General features: G+C 43.1%; 1 protein-coding gene across 1 annotated transcript in view; it reads right to left on the bottom strand.

The window, feature by feature from the left end:
• Positions 1 to 19,624, bottom strand: part of LOC141091822 (UDP-glucuronosyltransferase 1A1-like) — a 269,983-nt gene extending 250,359 nt beyond the window's left edge. The window contains exon 1 of the mRNA XM_073577568.1: positions 18,737 to 19,624. Within this exon, the coding sequence (XP_073433669.1) occupies positions 18,737 to 19,591 (855 nt within the window). The 5' untranslated portion in view covers positions 19,592 to 19,624. The remainder of the gene's footprint in view (positions 1 to 18,736) is intronic.
• Positions 19,625 to 20,062: the final 438 nt, after the last annotated feature.

The following is a 20,062-nucleotide window of genomic DNA, read 5'->3' as shown; positions in this document are numbered from 1 at the left end:
GAGCTCTGCCGTGCGCTGAAAAAGTGGTTTACCCCAACATATGGGGTATCGGCGTATTCAGGAGAAATTGCACAACAAATTTTCTGGTTCATTTTCATTTTTAACACTTATGAAAATAAAAAAATTGGTTCTTAAATAAATTTTTTGCAAAAAAAAGTTAAATGTTAATTTTTTTCCTTCCACATTGCTTTAGTTCCTGTGAAGCACATAAAGGGTTAATAAACTTCTTGAATGTGGTTTTGAGCACCTTGAGGGGTCTAGTTTTTAGAATGGTGTCACTTTTGGGTATTTTCTGTCATGTACACCCCTCTAAATGACTTTAAATATGATGTGGTCCTTAAAAAAAATGGTTTTGTAAATTTTGTTGTGAAAATGAGAAATCACTGGTCTAATTTTAACCATTATAACTTCCTAACAAAAACAAATTTTGTTTCCAAAATTGTGCTGATGTAAAATAGACATGTAGGAAATGTTATTTATTAAGAAATTTGTATGACACATCTCTCTGATTTAAGGGCATAAAAATTTCAAAATTTTTTGCCATATTTCTGTTTTTTTCAATAAATAAACACAAGACACATCAAAGAAATTTTACCACTAACATGAAGTACAATATGTCATGAAAAAACAATCTCAGAATCAGCGGGATCCGTTAAAGCATTCCAGAGTTATAACCTCATAAAAAGACAGTGGTCAGAATTGTAAAAATTGGCCTGGTCATTAAGCTGCAAACTGGCTCTGTCACTAAGGGGTTAATATTTGGAAAAACCCTTGTTGGCAAGCACAGCAGTCAGATGTATTTTGTAGTTGATGGTGAGGTTTGTGCACATATCAGGAGGAATTTTGGTCCACTCCTGTTCGCAGATCATCTCTAAATCATTAAGATTTTGAGTCTGTCGCTTGGCAACTTGGCAACTCCCTCCATAAGTTTTCTATGGAATTACGGTCTGGAGACTGGCTAGGCCACTCCATGACCTTAATGTGCTTCTTTTTGCACCATTTCTTTGTTGCCTTGGCTGTATATTTTGGGTCATTGTCTTGGAGTAATGAGCACTTGGGCTCAACAGTAATAACGACAGTCAATATGACAACCTAATGAATGTTATCAAATTCTGTGTCATACCTGTGAGTCCAAAATGCTCACCATACCTCTGGATAAAATCCTTGAAGTGCATGGTTTCCAAAATGGGGTCAATTGTGGGGGGGTTTTCACTGTTTAGGCGCATGAGAGGCTCTCCAAACGCAACATGGCGTCCGCTAATTATTCCAGCAGATTATTCATTCAAAAAATATCAGGATCCTGTCAGTGCCAGCGAACTGCCACGGCTGAGCAGGGTGACTCACCCACACTGCGGGAGGGCCCGGGGTCAGATGCTGCAGGGGAAGCTCAGGTACACCTGGGACACAAGGTAGCTGGAATCAAAAGGACCTACGATCATGTGACCACAGGGGGTGGGGCTTAGCATCCTGCTGCTGGAAATGAGTGCAGAACACTACAGTGACCCTGGAGTAGAGGAAAGGGGAACTCAGGTCAGACAAACGGGGGTCATACACGGAGATAGCAGTGAAGTACCAGAGGGGCGAGCAAAGAAACGTCAGGACTTAGCCAAGAAGTCATACACGGAGACAGCAGTGTAGTACAAGAGGGACAGGCAAAACTCGTAACGGGAGCAGAACCAGATCAAAACCAAGCAAGCATAAAGTAGCACAGGCACAAGCACATTAGGGTCACACAAACTCGGCTAAGGATCAATGTATAAGTGACAAGGAATGACCCCACAATGAGGCTATAAGAAGCCTCCCAGAATCCAAGAGTGAGGCCGTCCAAATTGTACCACTATCATGAAGTGAACTTATATTGAAATATGTCACAAAAAACATTCTCCCAATCAGTGGAATACGTTGAAGCGCTCCAGAGTTGTAACCTCGTAAAGTGACAGTGTTCAGAATTTTAAAACTTGGCTTGGTCATTAACGTAAAAATTGGCTCGGTCATTAAGGGGTTAAAATAATATACAAAATTTGGAATCATTACATCAATAACAATCTATATGTGACGCTAGTCACTTCTCACGGCCAAGCAGTGAGCCAGTGTGGTCAAGGAGTCCAAGGTCAGAAGCCAGGAGGGCACGTCATAAACAGAAGGAAGAGACAAAAGTGTCAGGTAACGTTCCGAGGTCAGAGTACCGTGAGGATAATGGATCAGAGCTAAGAAGTTAAACAGGTGGATTGTCAGAACGAAGCCCAAAGTCAGGCAACAGATCAAGCATATAGAACTCAAGGCACAGCAGAGCACAAAGCACAAACCTCACATGATGAATGTACGCCTGTGTGACGACCAAGGAAGGCAACGTCCGAGAGTGGACCAACTGGATCGCGGAACTGGAGCTCTCGAGGGCGAGCGCGCCAGGTGCAGCCGACCCCTATACAGGGACCGTTAGGGGCAGACCCTCGGAAGACAGATACCGTGACAGCTAGAACCAAGAGGGGTGGCTCAAGGGACCAGAGAACAACTGGGGGAACCAGAGCACAGGATGAACCGGAGATACAGGACGGGTCAGGAACACAGGGCAGAGTACGGAGTACAGGACGGAGGATGGAGTACAGGAAGGAGGACGAAGTACAGGACGGAGTACAGGACGGAGTACGGAGTACAGGACGGGGTACGGAGTACATGATGGGATACGGAGTACAGGACTGAGTAAGGGATACAGGACGGAGTACAGGACGGAGTACAGGACTGAGTGAGGAGTACAGCACAGGGTACAGAAAGAAGTTGTAGGGAAGACCCCTACAACTCGGCCAGAATGCCGCAAGGAGTAGCACACGATAATCAGGCATCTCCACCATCTTGGAGACGCCTGATATACCATACGCCACTGGATGATTGGACGGCCAGGGCCTCTGGGCGGGCACTGCAGGGTTAAGAAACCTGCAGAGCGCGCACCCGCGGCCTAGGGCACCTGCGCGGGACAGCAGGAGGCGGCGGCGGGCACCGCCGCTGCTGGAACGGCGGCGATCACCGCCGACGTGACAGCCGGGCAGTAGTCTGGGTGTTAGGGTCGGCGGAACGCACCAGATATAAATAATAGGAGGTGCGTTCGCCGCCCGGGGTCCACCGTTCGGTAGATGGTAAGAGCACTGCTGGACAAAGGCAGATGCACCAAAAGGTATAGTACTGCGCTCAGGTTAACATCACCCGAACGCTAAGAGCGGCTCTGTTAAGACACAGAGTCGTCTTACAATAGAAAATATAAGGACGCTGGCACTGTTAGCCTCACAGGATGACCAGCGAGTGGCGTTGCAGCCACAACCGCCAATGGACGCTGCTACCGCAGTGCGGCAATAACTATAGCCGCTGCACGACGGCGCCGGAAGGCCGGACACCGTCGGACGCTAGTGTGCAGTGCAGGAGGCACAGTGGCGTGTAGCTTGCCACAATCTGGCGCTGACTAACCAACACTCTGTCACCATTCGTATTATCAGAGGGAAGGGGTTTCTTAATAAGTCAGTCACCAGTCCATGCATCCATCACCATACACACACACAGCATAATATGCTACACTAGCGCATGGCCGAGCAATCATGCGGGCTTTTTATAGCCATGCGCTTCCGGGACCTTCCAGTACCCTGGGAAGGACAAATCAGATCCGACACAGGACCTGAACATGTGACCCCTGCTCTCCACTGAGAGGTCACCTTGCGGGCATGCCCAGTAGCACGGCATGAGGACTTAGCCTCTGGAGCGGTTCCCTGCAGAGGAGGTTGCGCTACCATTGTTGCACCATCCAGGCTGTCAGAGCAAGTCTGAGCAACATGCCTGGCTCGCCGTGATTGCTGAGCAGCACCCTGAGCGGTCGAAGGAGAATGGGAGACCGCTGGATGTCTGGCTCTGGATTCCTGCTGTGCAGTGTCAGGAATCCGACGCCTAACACGGGGAGAAGCTGCTCAGTTAAGTAGGCATGGCATTACCCGGGATAGTGAACACCTAGAGACTGCCAATGCCTCCCGGTTACAGATTGGCTAGTCGAACTGTCAAACAGTAGTCAGTCAAAGAAAAAAGTCGAGCTGTCAAACACACCAACAGCTCAGCATGCCCCTGAACCAGACTGGATGGCCATGCTGTCAATCGCAGTACTAACAGTTTCAGCACGCCCCTGTACCGGACTAACTGATTGGCCTTCACATCTCGATCAGGGACCCAGGATCTCACCTCTGGTCTATATCCCCTCCAGTGGATGAGGTACTGGAGGGAATTATGGAACCTCCGAGAATCCACAATCCTCTGAGCCCCATATTCCAGGCTACCGTCTACTGAAATTGGAGGAGGCGGGTTTGAGGGAGACAATGCAGAAGGGATTTATGGAATACGATAGGGATGCGAAGGGATGGAGGAAGCTTTAACCTAAGTGCTACAGGATTGACCTCCTCTAGGATCTCATATGGACCAATAAACTTTGGACCCAACTTCACTGTCAGTACTTCAAGTTTAATGTTCCTAGATGACAACCAAACGTTATCCTCAATCTCAAAAGCAGGACCCACTGACCGTCTTTTATTGGCTTCTATCTTTTGGTGAAGGAAAAACAAGGGAGGGGGCGCAGACATAGGGCTTCACCTGGTATAAATCAATGAAAATGAAAGAAGTACTCTGAAGTACTCACCCTTTGTGGGTTGTGTTCAGACACAACCACTCACAACATTTTTTGCAGTTGTATAGTTGCTGCAGAGCTCATGCAGGTGGAAACGTCCACTAAGAATCACAAGTTGAGGATCAAGAAAAGCACTTCTGAGCAACCGCGCTGCTACAGTGACACGAATTCTTCAGAAATCCATATAAATATTTCAAGTTCTTTATTAATTGTACTACAAAAACTACGCGTTTCGAGGAGACAAACAGCACCTCTTCTTCAGGTTACAGTACAGAGTTGTATTCGGTCTATACAAGTGATAGCTTTATATGCTGTGTGGACATGGCCCCCCGTCGTAAGAAAAGGGCGTCAACCCACACATGTTGCTCATAAAGATATTTGAGAAGAAAAACAAAAACAGGCAAAATAACATATATATCAAAAAACATATATTCCAGATAGTGATAGTATTGTGTATCCCATTCAGGCAATCAATATGATAACATAGACTTCTATAATAAAATAAAAAGAAATATAAGAAATATATAAAACACAAAAAAAAAAAAAGGATTAATGAATAGTTATTTAATGTTGTAAATTGTGTGTTAGATTCTATTCAAATTAATGCAGTAAATTTCATTCACATCTATGCAGGTTTTTGCATGCAATTTTCTACAGCCATTTAGCCCTGTTGTATCTAATTAAAGATACTAAGTATATTGTGGGGCATATTATATGTGTAAGGCTGAGTTCACACGTGGCGTTTTTTTCGCGTTTCCGCGGCGGTTTTAACCGCGCGATTTTGCCGCGAAAAATAAGCATCCCGTGCATTCCTATGGGATTCCGCAATGCTGTGCTAATGCTGCGGTTTTTACCGCGGCGGAATCGCTTCGCGGTAAAAAACGCAGCATGCTCATTAATTTGCGGAATCGCGGCGATCCCGCACCCATAGGAATGCATTGTTCCGCTTACTTCCCGCATGTGGCTGTGCACACCATGCGGAAAGTAAGCAGAACAATTGCGGATGGTACCGACGGTCCGGAGGAAAGGAGACTGTCCTCCGGGCTTTGGGTACTATATCTCTGTAAAAAATAGAATTTAAAATAAAAAATATTGTTATTCTTACCTTCCGGCATCCCGCGCAGCATTCCCGCCTCTCTCCACGCTCCCGTTCCCAGTAATCCTTTGCGAAAATGCCCGCGATGGCGTCCGTTCTCGCGGGATCGCGAAGTCTCGCGGTCATTCGCGCGACGTCATCGCGAATTACCGCGAGACATCGCGATCCCACGAGAACGGACGTCATCACGGGCATTTTCGCAAAGGATTACTGGGAACGGATGCGCGGGACGTCGGAAGGTAAGAATAACACTATTTTTTATTTTTTTTTACATTCTGTCTTTTACTACTGATGCTGCATAGGCGGCTTCAGTAGTAAAAAGTTGGTCACACTCGTCAAACACTGTGTTTGACGAGTGTGACCAACCTGTCAATCAGTTCTCCAAGCGATGCTACAGATCGCTTGGAAAACGCTAGCATTTTGCAAGCTAAATACGCTTGCAAAATGCTAGTTTTTCCGCGGGAAAATCGCGGGAATTTAAAATGCGATTTTCCCGCGGAATGGAATTCCGGAATTCTCGCGGTAATTTCCGCGAGAGTTCCGGTACGTGTGCACTTAGCCTAAAGCTATGGTGGTGTAGCAGCAGCAACAGCTGATTAATGAATAGTCGTTCAATGGTGTGTATTATGTGTTAGATTCTATTCAAATTAAGGCAGTAAATTTTATTCACATCTATGCAGGTTTTTGCATGCAATTTTCTGCAGCCATGTGTAAGGCTATGGCGGTGTAGCAGCAGCAACAGCTGATTAATGAATAGTCATTCAATGGTGTGAATTGTGTGTTAGATTCTATTAAAATTAAGGCAGTAAATTTAATTCACATCTATGCAGGTTCTTCGCATGCAATTTTCTACAGCCATGCTATGGTGGTGTAGCAGCAGCAACAGCTGATTAATGAATAGTTATGGTGTGAATTATGTGTTAGATTCTATTCAAATTAAGGCAGTAAATTTTATTCACACCTATGCAGGTTTTTTGCATGCAATTTTCTATAGTTTAATTAAAAATGTATCTAATCAATAAATACTAAGTATATTGTTGGGCATATTATATTATTCAGGATACTGTAGTCATTTTCTTTAAATTTTGACACATTATATAATTGGAATTGTATCCTATTGCTGTTTCTCCTTCCTATAAGTGTTGGTTTGAGGCAATGGTTTTATGGTTGTATGTCAATTAATGTTTAATAAAACATGTATTTTATGAAATGATTGACACTCTTGGTTATTGGGTCACCTGACAGTGACATAACCTTTGTGCATTGAGAGTGTAGCCCGCTCCTTTGAAGGATAATGGGCTTGGGTATTGTGCTTACTATATATACAGTATATACTGTATAACATCTTTTGTGATTATTGGATTGACAGCTTTTGCACAACCTCCTCATAGATAGAAATGATCGTTTTGACCGAACACTACTGCATTCTCTATGAAAAAGTCATAGCCACATTACATTATCATCGACTTACGTTGGCAGCTGATTAATCACTGTACTGTCCAGCCGCTCAACAGTAAATATACATTTATTCAGGAACAAAGATAACACAGCTTAGGCTAGTTTCACACTAGCGTTTATTCCATGCAGCGCACGGCGCCGCTAAGCCCCCTTTAGCATAGGGTGCGCAGATTGTGCGCTGGCCATGCACTAGTAGGATTTTAGCGTGCGCTGCGCACTTTTGAAGGTGCCCCGTGCGCGCCAAAATGCAACATGCTGCGTTCGGCGCACACCGGCGCACCTTCAAAAGATAGGGTGCGCAGATCGCATGCAGCCGTGTGCGATAGTAGGCTGCGATGACCGGATGGGGCGGGCAGGGAGTCGGCAGGGGGCGGGGCTTAGCGGCACCATGCGCTGCATGGAATAAACGCTAGTGTGAAACTAGCCTTAGAACTGCCATTTCTTATAGCTTAGGATCTTAGTATCTTGTCTGGCAGCTTGCAAAGTGAAAGTAAAGTGTGATCCAGCAGCACACAGTGAGTGAACAGGAACTTCCTGTTGTCTTTTTTTTTTTTTTTTAACAATGTGCTATTGGCAATATAACACTATTACTGGAGAGAGAGAGAGATTCATGAACTATTTAAACAGCAAACAGTAGTGTATGCAATATATACAATAATAAGTATTATTCCAACACTCACACTCAACAACTACTTATCCTGTTAGTCATATAGTGGCTCTGAATTGCTCAAATTTAGCTCTTGGAAGTGGCTTTGTCATAACATTAGCTATCTTCTGGTCATTCTCACAATATGCTTCTGTAGATGACGATCACTTAACTCACCAGCCCAGTCTGCTTCCACATAGCCTGTGAGGTTTAGATCTCCTGTTGCAGAAAGCCTTTTTGGCGTGGTTTTTCCACATACATGTAGAAAATTCCAATTGTTGCTCCGATGTCTGGTCAAGTCATAGTTGCTATGTATATAATTGCCCCCACTGCCTATTTGTATTCCTCATTGTTAGGTAACAGATCATTCTTCTCCTTTCAACTCAAAGTAGAATGGTTCCATTTGGGTTGATATACCTTGCCTTCAAAATCATACTTGGTCTTAAAAACCCATTTAGAACTGTTTGCTTTCTTGCCTTGTGGTAGTTTGGTGATTTTCCAAGTTTGAAGTTGATGGTGGGACTTCATTTCCTCATTAATAGCATTAATCCACTTCAGTTTTTCATGAACAGGTAGTTGTTGTATCTCATCCCATGACTGAAGCTCTGATTCAGGTAGTGTTTTTACAAAGTAGGATAAACGCTTAACTGGTATACACTTGTTTGTTCTCGACGATCTCCTGACTTCAGGTTCACCTGATTTTTTTATGTTGCTTCTTCAGTGCTTGAAGAACCTAACCAAACTTCTACATCCTTTTTCTTGTTAATTTGAAATTGTGACTGAAACTGTTGTTGCTTCAGCTGGACTATTGGTATGATGTCATGAAATTTGAGAGACACAAATTTCTTATCAATCATTACATCTCTGCTTACTGTGACCTTGTCTATTTCTAGGTGCAGGATTCTATACCCTTTCTGGGTTTTACCGTAATCCATCAGGATAAATTCTTTTGCATGAAATTCCAACTTGGTACATTTTTCTTTTGGAATATGCACAAATACTTTAATTCCAAATATTCTTATATGTTGTAGTTCAGGCTTCTTGCTGTTCCATTGATTAAATTGAGTTGAGTTTTCTCAGTAGCTTTTCCTGGTAGTTTGTTTGGAATATAGCAAGCTGTCACGATTGCTTCACCCAATATGTTGTTGGCAAATATACATCAAATAGCATATGTCTTCCACTTTCACAGTGTCTGGTTCCTTCTTTCCGATTCACCATTTGGTTCAGAGGGTTGTATGGTACAGTCATCTGAAATACGTTTCCATTTTTCCTTAAACGCTTTGTGTCTCATTACTTGTGTATTTAGTTCCATTATCTGCATGCAGAAGTTTTGGTATTGTCCCCAATTTGTTATATACACTGCTCAAAAAAATAAAGGGAACACTAAAATACCACATTCTAGATTTCTCTGAATGAAATATTCCAGTTTTTGATCCTTCTCTACCCAGTCTTCTGGTAGTATGTTAGGCCTAGACTCCTGTGTGTATTTCCAATTACCTTCTCTTATCAGCAGCATCTTCACCTTGAATTTGCCAGGATTGGTAGTTCTTGTTAGTGAGATTTGGCACTGTGAACCTCACAAAGTTGCTGCTGGCGACCATCCTTGCTTCTTCTACTTGGTACACTGTTGTTCTCTCTCCTCTAAGCTGTTCTCTGGGTCTTTGGGTTTCTGGGCTCATAACCTGTTGGCGGTGGATTAATCTCTGTACTGTCCAGCCATTTAACAGTGAATATACCGTATATGTCACGGAGTTCACTGCAACATAGAGGAGCCAGAAGACTGCTGTTAGGGCTGGCGGAACGCACCAAATAATAAAGAAATTGTAAGAGGTGCGTTCGCAGCCCGGGGTCCACCGTGCAGAGATGACAACTGCTGCTCGGTAATGGCGGACAATAACTAGTACATACGGGTTAACTTCACCCGGTTAATAGGAAGCTGACCCTGTTGCTTCACAGGACCACGATACCGCTGAGTGTGCGCTAGTGTTTGGGTCACAGGACCCTGCCCCAAGGACACGGGGATAGAATCCCTCTAGAACCACTAGCGTTCGCCGCCACTACTGCGGTGCCTGGACATACACAAATTAAAGATAAAGCACACTAAGTGCAGACAGCGCCGCACTGGCGGACGCCACTAACCAGCCTAACCTTATGGCTGGAAAGCGCAATGTTTGCGCACGGCGCCGCACTGGCGGTTGCTGCTTGATGCAGTATAGTAGTACCTTGTGCTGGATGGCACAGTTAGATGCTAAGTGTGGTACAGAGGACTGGATGCACCGTGGCACATAGACAATGCCACCTGTAGGCGCTGACTTACAGTATCTCCAATACCCTAAACACATGCACAACCAGAGGGAGGGAGTCTTAATGAGTCAGTCACCAGAACGCATACATCCATCTTCACACACACAACTACAAAATACTGTCTATACTAGCGCATGGCCGAGTGGCCATGCGAGACTTTTATAGCCGCGTCCTTCCGGGACCTTCCTGATGGTCCAATCTGAGCTGGAGAAGGACCAGAGCATGTGACCTCCGATCTCCAATGAGAGATCGTCCCACGGACATGCTCAGTAGACCGAAAGGAGGACTTAGTCCCTGGAGTAGCTCGCTGCTGACCACCATGCATTGCTACGGCTGGACCAGAGGTGGCAGCAGCAACCAAAGCCACAGTGCTAGTCTGAGCAGAGCGCCGGGATCGACGAGTCTGCTGAGCAACCTCCTCTGCGGCCGAAGAGGAATGGAAGACTGCCGAAGGCAAGGCTTGGCATTTCTGCTGTGCAGCGACAGGAACCCGATGCCTAACAACTGCAGTGTCTGAATGCTCCTACTCCTGAGCTGAAAAAATGCACTTCACTTTCTATTTAAATGGTTTTAATTTTTGGGAGAACAAGGGTTAATCGGCCATGTTGGGAGCTCTGGGAGTCTGAGCTATCAGCTGTGCCCAGTTAGCCACTCCTATCCCCTATATAATCTGGGTCCTGACTGAAACACTTTATCAGAGCTAGCTTATGCTGCATGGCTTGAAGGAGAGGTGTTTTGGTGGTTATATAAGTAACAGTGTGGAGGAGTTATCTGTGACTGTTGCGTGGGTTTGTAAGTGTGATAATTCCCTTCCCTCCTCTTACTTTGGTCTTCCCCATCCTCCACTCCCTGGTTCATTCCTCTGTAATATGTGAGTGAATATTTGTATGCCTGATATTTTCAGTTGCTCTTGTTCGTGATACCTTGCCTTGGTGTACTGGGGTGCATGGCAGCTCCTCTCTTCCCTGCGTGGGGGAAAGGAATAGAGGGAGGTCATATTCAGGAGATAAAATAAGGGTGGAGGCCCTCGCATTTTCACCTTCAGAAGTGTCCCGGGGAATAGGACGACCTAGGGCGCCCCCTGGTGTTAGGGACAGTGAAGGAGCCCCTGGTCCCAGGTCACCTGAAAAGAGTCTTGACAATATAGTATATTTATTCAGGAACAAAAATAACACAGCTAAGGCTAGTTTCAGACCAGCGTTTTTGGCCGCAGCGCACGGCTCCGCTAAGCCCCACCCTCGGCGCATCGTCAAAGGGGCGCAGCGCACGCAAAATCCTACTAGTGCACGGCCAGCGCACGGTCTGCGCACACTATGCTAAAGATAGGGTTTGCAGATCTCATGCAGCGATGTGCGATACTAGACGGAGATGACCGGAGGCACGGCAGGGGGCGGGGCTTAGTGGCGCCGTGCGCTGCGGCCAAAAACGCTAGTCTGAAACTAGCCTTACAACTGGCATTTCTTATAGCTTAGGATATTAGCGTCTTGTCTGTAAGCTTGCAAAGTGAACGTAAAGTGTAATCCATCTACACACACAGTGAGTGAACAGGAACTTCCTGTTGTTATTTTTTAATCAATGTATTATTGGCAATATAACAATATTGGTGGAGACAGAAACGAATGCACTAATAAACAGTAGTAAGTAGTTGATGCAATATATAGAATAATAAGCATTATTCCAGTAACTTATCTTAAGGGAGAATAAAATGATAAACCTCTGAAAATCAGCATGCCAGATTCCTTCCTACCCCTGACATCTGCCCAGAAAAAGTCAGGAGGCCACCATGCAGATTAGACTGTCGGATGATCATGCCTATTTCAGGGGAGTTCACCCTACTTCCCGTATGAAGGCCATAACTATATGTAAATATAAAAATGTGCTTTTTTATATGAACCTTCCCCACCTCCCCAAAGAAAATGCAACTTAAAGGCTAATGTACATGTAATGTATTCTAGTCTGGCAATAATAAGCACATGTCCTGCAAAAAAAAAAAATCAATCTTATATGTTGAAAATAATTTAACAGTTATGAGGCAAAATCCCAAACATCTGCATGATTCATGTCATCAAATCCAAAATTGGCCAGGTTCACAAGGGTTTGGGATGTGCCAATAGTGTGGAATGGTTCAATGAGGACTTTCAACGGTCACTTATCAGAAAGCTAATATTGATTGGTGCAATTATTAACTTATTACTCTTAGTGCTGTGTTTCTTTAACCTAAAACCTGTATTTTAACATAGATATTAACCCCTTCACCTCCAAGGGTGGTTTGCACGTTCATGACCGGGCCAATTTTTACAATTCTGACCACTGTACCTTTATGAGGTCATAACTCTGGAACGCTTCCATGGATCCCGGTGATTCTGACATTGTTTTCTCATGACATATTGTACTTCATGTTAGTGGTAAAATTTCATTCAAATAACTTGCGTTTATTTGTGAGAAAAACGGAAATTTGGCGAAAATTTTGAAAATTTCGCAATTTTCCAACTTTGAATTTTTATGCCCTTAAATCACAGAGATACGGCACACAAAAAACTTGATAACTAACATTTCCCACATGTTTACTTTACATCAGCACAATTGTGGAACCAAATTTTTTTTTTGTTAGGAAGTTATAAGGGTTAAAAGTTGACCAGCGATTTCTCATTTTTACAACACCATTTTATTTTTAGGACCACATCACATTTGAAGCCACTTTGAGGGGTCTATATGATAGAAAATACCCAAAAGTGACACCATTCTAAAAACTGCACCCCTTAAGGTGCTCAAAACCACATTCAAGAAGTTTATTAACCCTTTAGGTGCGTCACAGGAATTTTTTTGAATATTTAAAAAAAAATGAACATCTAACTTTTTTTCATAAAAAAAATACTTCAGGTTCAATTTTTTTTATTTTACCAAGGGTAACAGGAGAAATTGGACTGCAAAAGTTATTGTGCAATTTGTCCTGAGTACGCTGATACCTGATATGTGGGGGGGAACGACTGTTTCAGCGCATGGCAGAGCTCAGAATGGAAGGAGCGCCGTTTGACTTTTTCAATGCAAAATTGGCTGGAATTCAGATTGGACGCCATGTCACGTTTGGAGAGTCCCTGATGTACCTAAACAGTGGAAACCCCTGACAAGTGACCCCATTTTGGAAACTAGACCCCCCAAGGAACTTATCTAGATATGTGGTGAGAACTTTGAACCCACAAGGGCTTTACAGAAGTTTATAACGTACAGCGGTACAATTAAAAAATCATATTTTTTCCACAAAAATGATCTTTTCACCCCAATTTTTATTTTCCCAAGGGTAACAGGACCCTAAAAGTTATTGTGCAATTTGTCCTGAGTACGCTGATACCCCACATGTGGGGGTAAACCACTATTTGGGCGCATGGCAGAGCTCGGAAGGGAAGCAGCGCCATTTGACGTTTTTGGCTGGAATTGAGATCGGACATCATGTCGCGATTGGAAAACCCCTGATGTACCAAAACAGTGGAAACCCCCCACAAATGACACCATTTTGGAAACTAGACCCCCTAAGGAACTTATCTAGATGTGTGGTGAGAACTTTGAACCCCCATGGGCTTCACAGAAGTTTATAACATAAAACCATACAATTAAAAAATCATATTTTTTCCACAAAAATGATCTTTTCACCCTCAATTCTTATTTTTCCAAGGGTAACAGGACCCTAAAAGTTATTGTGCAATTTGTCCTGAGTACGCTGATACCCCACATGTGGGGGTAAACCACTATTTGGGCGCATGACAGAGCTCGAAAGGGAAGCAGCGCCATTTGACGTTTTTGGCTGGAATTGAGATCGGACACCATGTCGCGTTTGGAAAACTCCTGATTTACCAAAACAGTGGAAACCCCCCACAAATGACACCATTTTGGAAACTAGACCCCCTAAGGAACTTATCTAGATGTGTGGTGAGCACTTTGAACCCCCCAGTGCTTCACAGAAGTTTATAACGCCCGGGAGTGAAAATAAAAAATTCGTATTTTTTCCACAAACATGATCTTTCAGTCACCATTTTTTTATTTTTCCAAGGGTACCAGGAGAAATTGGACCCCAAAAGTTGTTGTCCAATTTGTCCTGAGTATGCTGATACCCCATATGTGGGAGAAAACTACTGTATGGGCACACGTCGGGGCTCGGAAGGGAAGTAGTGACGTTTTGGAATGCAGACTTTGATGGAATGGTCTGCGGGTGTCATGTTGCCTTTGGAGAGCCCCTAATGTACCTAAACAGTGGAAACCCCCCACAAATGACCCCATTTTGAAAACTAGACCCCCTAAGGAACTTATCTAGATGTGAGGTGAGCACTTTGAACCCCCAAGGGCTTCACAGAAGTTTATAATGCCAGGGCATGAAAATAAAAAAATCATATTTTTTCCACAAACATGATCAATTAGTCCCCAATTTTTTTATTTTCCCAAGGGTAACAGGAGAAATTGAGCCCCAAAAGTTGTTGTCCAATTTGTCCTGATTACGCTGACACCCCATATGTGGGAGAAAACTACTGTATGGACACACGTCGGGGCTCGGAAGGGAAGTAGTGATGTTTTGGAATGCAGACTTTGATGGAATGGTCTGCGGGTGTCATGTTGCCTTTGAAGAGCCCCTAATGTACCTAAACAGTGGAAACCCCCACAAATGACCCCATTTTGGAAACGAGACCCCCTAAGGAACTTATCTAGATGTGTGGTGAGCGCTTTGAACCCCCAAGGGCTTCACAGAAGTTTATAATGCCCGGGCATGAAAATAAAAAAATTGTATTTTTTCCATAAACATGATCAATTAGTCCCCAATTTTTTCATTTTCCCAAGGGTAACATGAGAAATTGAACCCCCAAAAGTTGTTGTCCAATTTGGCCTGAGTACGCTGACACCCCATATGTGGGAGAAAACAACTGTATGGACACACGTCGGGGCTCGGAAGGGAAGCAGTGACGTTTTGGAATGCAGACTTTGATGGAATGGTCTGCGGGTGTCATGTGCGTTTGGAGAGCCCCTGATGTACCTAAACTATTGAAACTCCCCACAAGTGACCCCATTTTGGACACTAGACCCCCCACGGAACTTATCTAGATGTGTGGTGAGCACTTTGAACCCCCAAGTGCTTCACAGAAGTTTATAACACTCGGACGTGGAAAATAAAAAAATCATTTTTTTCCACAAAAATGATATTTTTGCCCCCAATTTTTTATTTTCCTAAGGGTAACAGGAGAAATTGGACCCCAAAAATTGTTTTGCAATTTGTCCTGAGTAGGCTGATACCCTACATGTGGGGGTAAAACACTGTTTGGGCGCATGGCAGAGCTTGGAAGGGAAGGAGCACCATTTGACTTTTTCAACTCAGAATTGGCTGGAATTGAGATCAGACACCATGTTGCATTTGGAGAGCCCCTGATGTGCCCAAACAGTGGAAACCCCCAATTCTAACTCCAACCCGAACCCCAACACACCCCTAACCCTAATCTCAGCCCTAGCCCTAACCCTAGCCCTAACCCTAGCCCTAACCCTAATGGAAAAATGGAAATAAATACATTTTTTTTATTTTATTATTTTTCCCTAACTAAGGGGGTGATAACGGGGGGTTTGATTTACTATTTATGGCGGTTTTTATATTTGGCAGCTGTCGCACGCTAAAAGACGCTTTTTATTGTAAAAATAGTTTTTGCATCACCACATATTGAGAGCTATAATTTTTCCGTATTTTGACACACCAAGTCATGTGAGGTCTTATTTTTTGCGGGATGAGTTGACGTTTTTATTGGTACCATTTTCGGGCACGTGACATTTTTTGATCGCTTTTTATTCCGATTTTTGGGACGCAGAATGAACAAAAAACAGCGTTTCATGAATTTCTTTTGGGGGGGTGCGTTTACACCGTTCCGCGTGCGGTAAAATTGATAAAGCGGTTTTATTCTTCGGGTCAGTACGGTTACAGCGATACCTCATTTAGGTCGTTTTTTTATGTTTTGTCGGTTTTATGCAATGAAAACTTTTATATAAAAAATAATTATTTTTGCATCGCTTTATTCTGCGAGCTATAACTTTTTTATTTTTTCGCTGATGATGCTGTATGGTGGCTCGTTTTTTGCGGGACAAGATGACGTTTTCAGCGGTATCATGGATATTTATATGCGTCTTTTTGATCGCGCGTTATTACACTTTTTGTTTGGCGGTATGATAATAAATCATTATTTTTTGCTTCCTTTTTTATTTTTATTTTTTAAGGGGTTCGCTAAAGGGGTTAACTAATGGGACAGTTTTATAGGGCGGGTCGTTACGGACGCGGCGATACCTAATATGTGTACTTTTATTGTTTGTTTGTATTTTTTATTTCCAAAAAATGGATTTATTGGGGGAATATTTTTTTTTTTTTCTAATTTATTTGGCGATTTTTTTTAAAATTATTTTAACACTTTTTTTTATTTTTTTTTAACTTTATTAAATAGTCCCAGGTGGGACATCACTGTCCTGTGACAGATCGCTGATCTGTCACATCACAGATCACTGTGACAGATCAGCAATCTGTCACAGGCAGTGCAGAAGGCTTCCTCATGCCTGCGCTTTGCAGGCACTGAGGAAGCCAGCTTCCTGCAGGCCCCCGTAGGCCCCCGTCGCCATCTTGGATTCGGGGGCCTGCAGGAAACGAGCCCCCCGCAGCAGCGCTGCACATTGCGCTGCCGTGGGGGGATCAGGGAAGCACGGAGGGAGCCCCCTCCCTGCCGATGCTTCCCTTTAACTCCCGGTACACCGCGATCATGTTTGATCGCGGTGTGCAAGGGGTTAACGTGTCGGGGGACGGTCCGTGACCGCCCCTGACACATTGTGCCGGGTGTCAGCTGTGATAATCAGCTGACACCCGGCCGCGATCAGTGGCGCTCACCACGTGGGCGCCACTGATCGCGGTAGACGTACTATCCCGTCCATGGGCATAGGGGCCCGGGTCCCATGGACGGGATAGTACGTCGGATGTCAGGAAGGGGTTAAAAAGTGTTTGGGTTCTTACAGGGATCACTAGGACAGTGGTATAAATTTATTAAAAAAAACACATCAGATTATAAAACAGAACATTAAATTGTTATTTCCATCTGGGGCATATGTGGTAACAGAATAGGTAGCTGTTTGGGAATTGCAAAAATTATCAAATGTACTTACTTGCAGATATGAAAATCTGGGATAGGACAATATCTTTAATGGATCGGATGACAGGTCAATGTTGAAAATGGTTCTAAGGCAATTACTCCTGTGTATGCTAACAAGATTTCTTGTGATATACAGTTATTTGCATGCAATATATGCTACTACTACTACCAGTCACATGATAGAAGATTACCGATGAACTAATGAGTCAGTCATAGCTGTGAATACTCCAAAGCAATGCTCCATCCATAATATAGGTTAGGTAAATTAAAACGGGACGGTCATTAAAAAAAACAATTGACATGTTATAGCGACCCGTTATACCTTTTTAGCTGGGGGTCGGATGCTGAGACCGTCATGGAAAGCTCAAATTAATGCTGTCCTCTGAGACTGAAGATGGGCTCAAAAATAACCCTGGAAGTGCATCTTCAGTCTTGGAAGAATGCAGCGTTAAACTGAGCGCTTTTGCCCTTCAGTTCCAGGAATCAGTTGCTCTTTCAGTACCAGATTCCTTACTGACAAAATCTTTTGACATGTCAAGGAAAAAATATGGATATTGGGAACCAGCACTAAGATAAATCCAACATGGATGGGTGTAGGCATCCACAGGGTTATCTCAAGGCCACAGGAAAGCAATGTACAAAAAGATAAAATCAAGCAGCACTAAAAGAAAAAAAAACACTAAAAAAAATATTTTGTTGCTTCCAAAACATGTGAGATGTGTTTCATCTTTTCTAGACAGACATTTTCAAGCTATATAAACTACGGTAGTATCAGTGAAAACATATATCCACATTCAGTTAGGATTAATTACAGAGCAATAATAGTGAAATCCAGTAAAGAATTGTGATATATTTAAAAAAAATACAATGTCATAAACATTATAGATGTAATTGAATATTCCACATTATTAAGATGCACAGTGATCACCAAAAGTGCACATAACCACAGAGAACATAATCAATAATTAATTTCTAATAAAGCACAACTGACACTCAATATTATAAAATCCATTTTAAAAGAGGCCACATCATCTTCGGGGTCACTTACACTTAACCGCACGTCGGTGCAACAAAAATCAACAGCTCAGCCGTCAATTACACACAGGGTCAAAGTGAAAAGTACACGATCATGTGATCTGTCATAAATTTAGTCACAAGTTTACTTTAGACTAGACACATTGTGATGATACTACGTCATAAAGTAGCTGATCATTTAAAATCATAGATAATATTTTTTTTTCCATCTTCTCACCAGATCACACAGCATCAGAACATTTCTCATATATATTACTAATAGTTTCTAACATGGCTTGCAATATGCAGATATTTTAGGACATTGAAATAGTGCAAAAACATTTGCAAACTGTAATGGCATTAGAAATAAATACTATTCCTCCTAATGCTAGTCGTTTACCTACGATAAGCCTTACTGTGGTTAGATGTTTTCTTGGTTTACAGTTGATGCCTCCGATGAACACCATGTTGGGCATTATAGGTCTTGGAAATTCAAATGCAAAATTAATACGCAAGAGCCAGATGGAAGTTCTGCTGAGAAGCTGCTCAACCGTGATATCTTTCTTCAGGAATTCTGAAGCCATTTGCTGCCATGGCAAGCATGTAAGTCCACAATAGTAAGGCTCCAACATTCTGACCAGTACGTTCTTCACACGCTGGGAAAATGTCATCTTGTCTGAGTACTGAGTAAAAATTCTAGGCACATACGAAAAAGGACTTGGACATTGTGCGCTTATATAGTCAAGAGTACAAGGCATTCCCCGTAAAAAGTTTACATTGGGCACATTAAGGTCTTCAGCTAGTATGATGCCACAGAGCGAAAATGGATCAGTGAGTAAAGCATCAAACTTCTCATCCTTAAGACTCTGAATAAGTTCTGTATTATCTAATAATTCCTTACAAATGTTGCCAAATACCTTAGAAATTTCCTGAATACTATTAAACATTGTAATAGCCACACCAGGGAAGTAAGATTGGATAAAGTGATCATATCCATACCTTTCGAAGATTAATTTTAAATCTTGATTGCTGTAAGGGATGGAGTAAGTCTTGGTGGTATAGAGATCAGATTTACCAATAAGTAAGCTGCTTTCACCTGTTACAACCACAACTTTGTGTCCAATCTGTGCCAGCCTCTCCACCAGAGGACGCATGCTGAGCCAGTGACTACCATCGGTAGGAACTACAAGCAGCTTGCCTCCATTAGCTTGCCTAAAGACACAAAACATGATCATCAGGGCTGCACACAGAGATAACAGTGACAACTTCATCGCTGCAGAGGATCATCCAGAAATTAATGTTCATTTGGGCCAATTCACCTTGTTGATCAGTTTTATGCAGTGGGTTGGCTTGGAAAGTTGTCAAAGTTGTTGGTTAACTCACTGCACAAGTGAATTTCGACCAGCTGATTGCAGAGTATAACAAAAAAACAAACAAAAAAATTATATATATATATATATATACACATAGAGAGAGAAAGAGAGATGGTCCATATATATGGAGATGGTCACTACTTTTACAGTCAGACAATAGTATGCAGCAATACTGTCTCCTGCAATCTAAACTTAGTAGCAAAGCCACAGAAGAGGACTAAAAATCCTCCAAAAATTCAAAAATACAGCTGAAAAAGGGCAGCACCGCTTACCTGCCCAGGTCTCTGAACAAATGCACTGCATGATGCAGCCAACCCATATAGCAAAGATGTTACAAAACACAGGTGCAAAATTCTAAATAGACAGCCA

The sequence above is a fragment of the Dendrobates tinctorius genome, unplaced genomic scaffold (genome assembly GCF_039654945.1).
Source record: "Dendrobates tinctorius isolate UK_male_01 unplaced genomic scaffold, ASM3965494v1 ptg000056l, whole genome shotgun sequence".
Taxonomy (NCBI): Eukaryota; Metazoa; Chordata; class Amphibia; order Anura; family Dendrobatidae; genus Dendrobates; species Dendrobates tinctorius.
The sequence above is the reverse complement of the archived record's forward strand: the minus strand, read 5'-3'. Positions and strand labels throughout refer to the sequence as shown.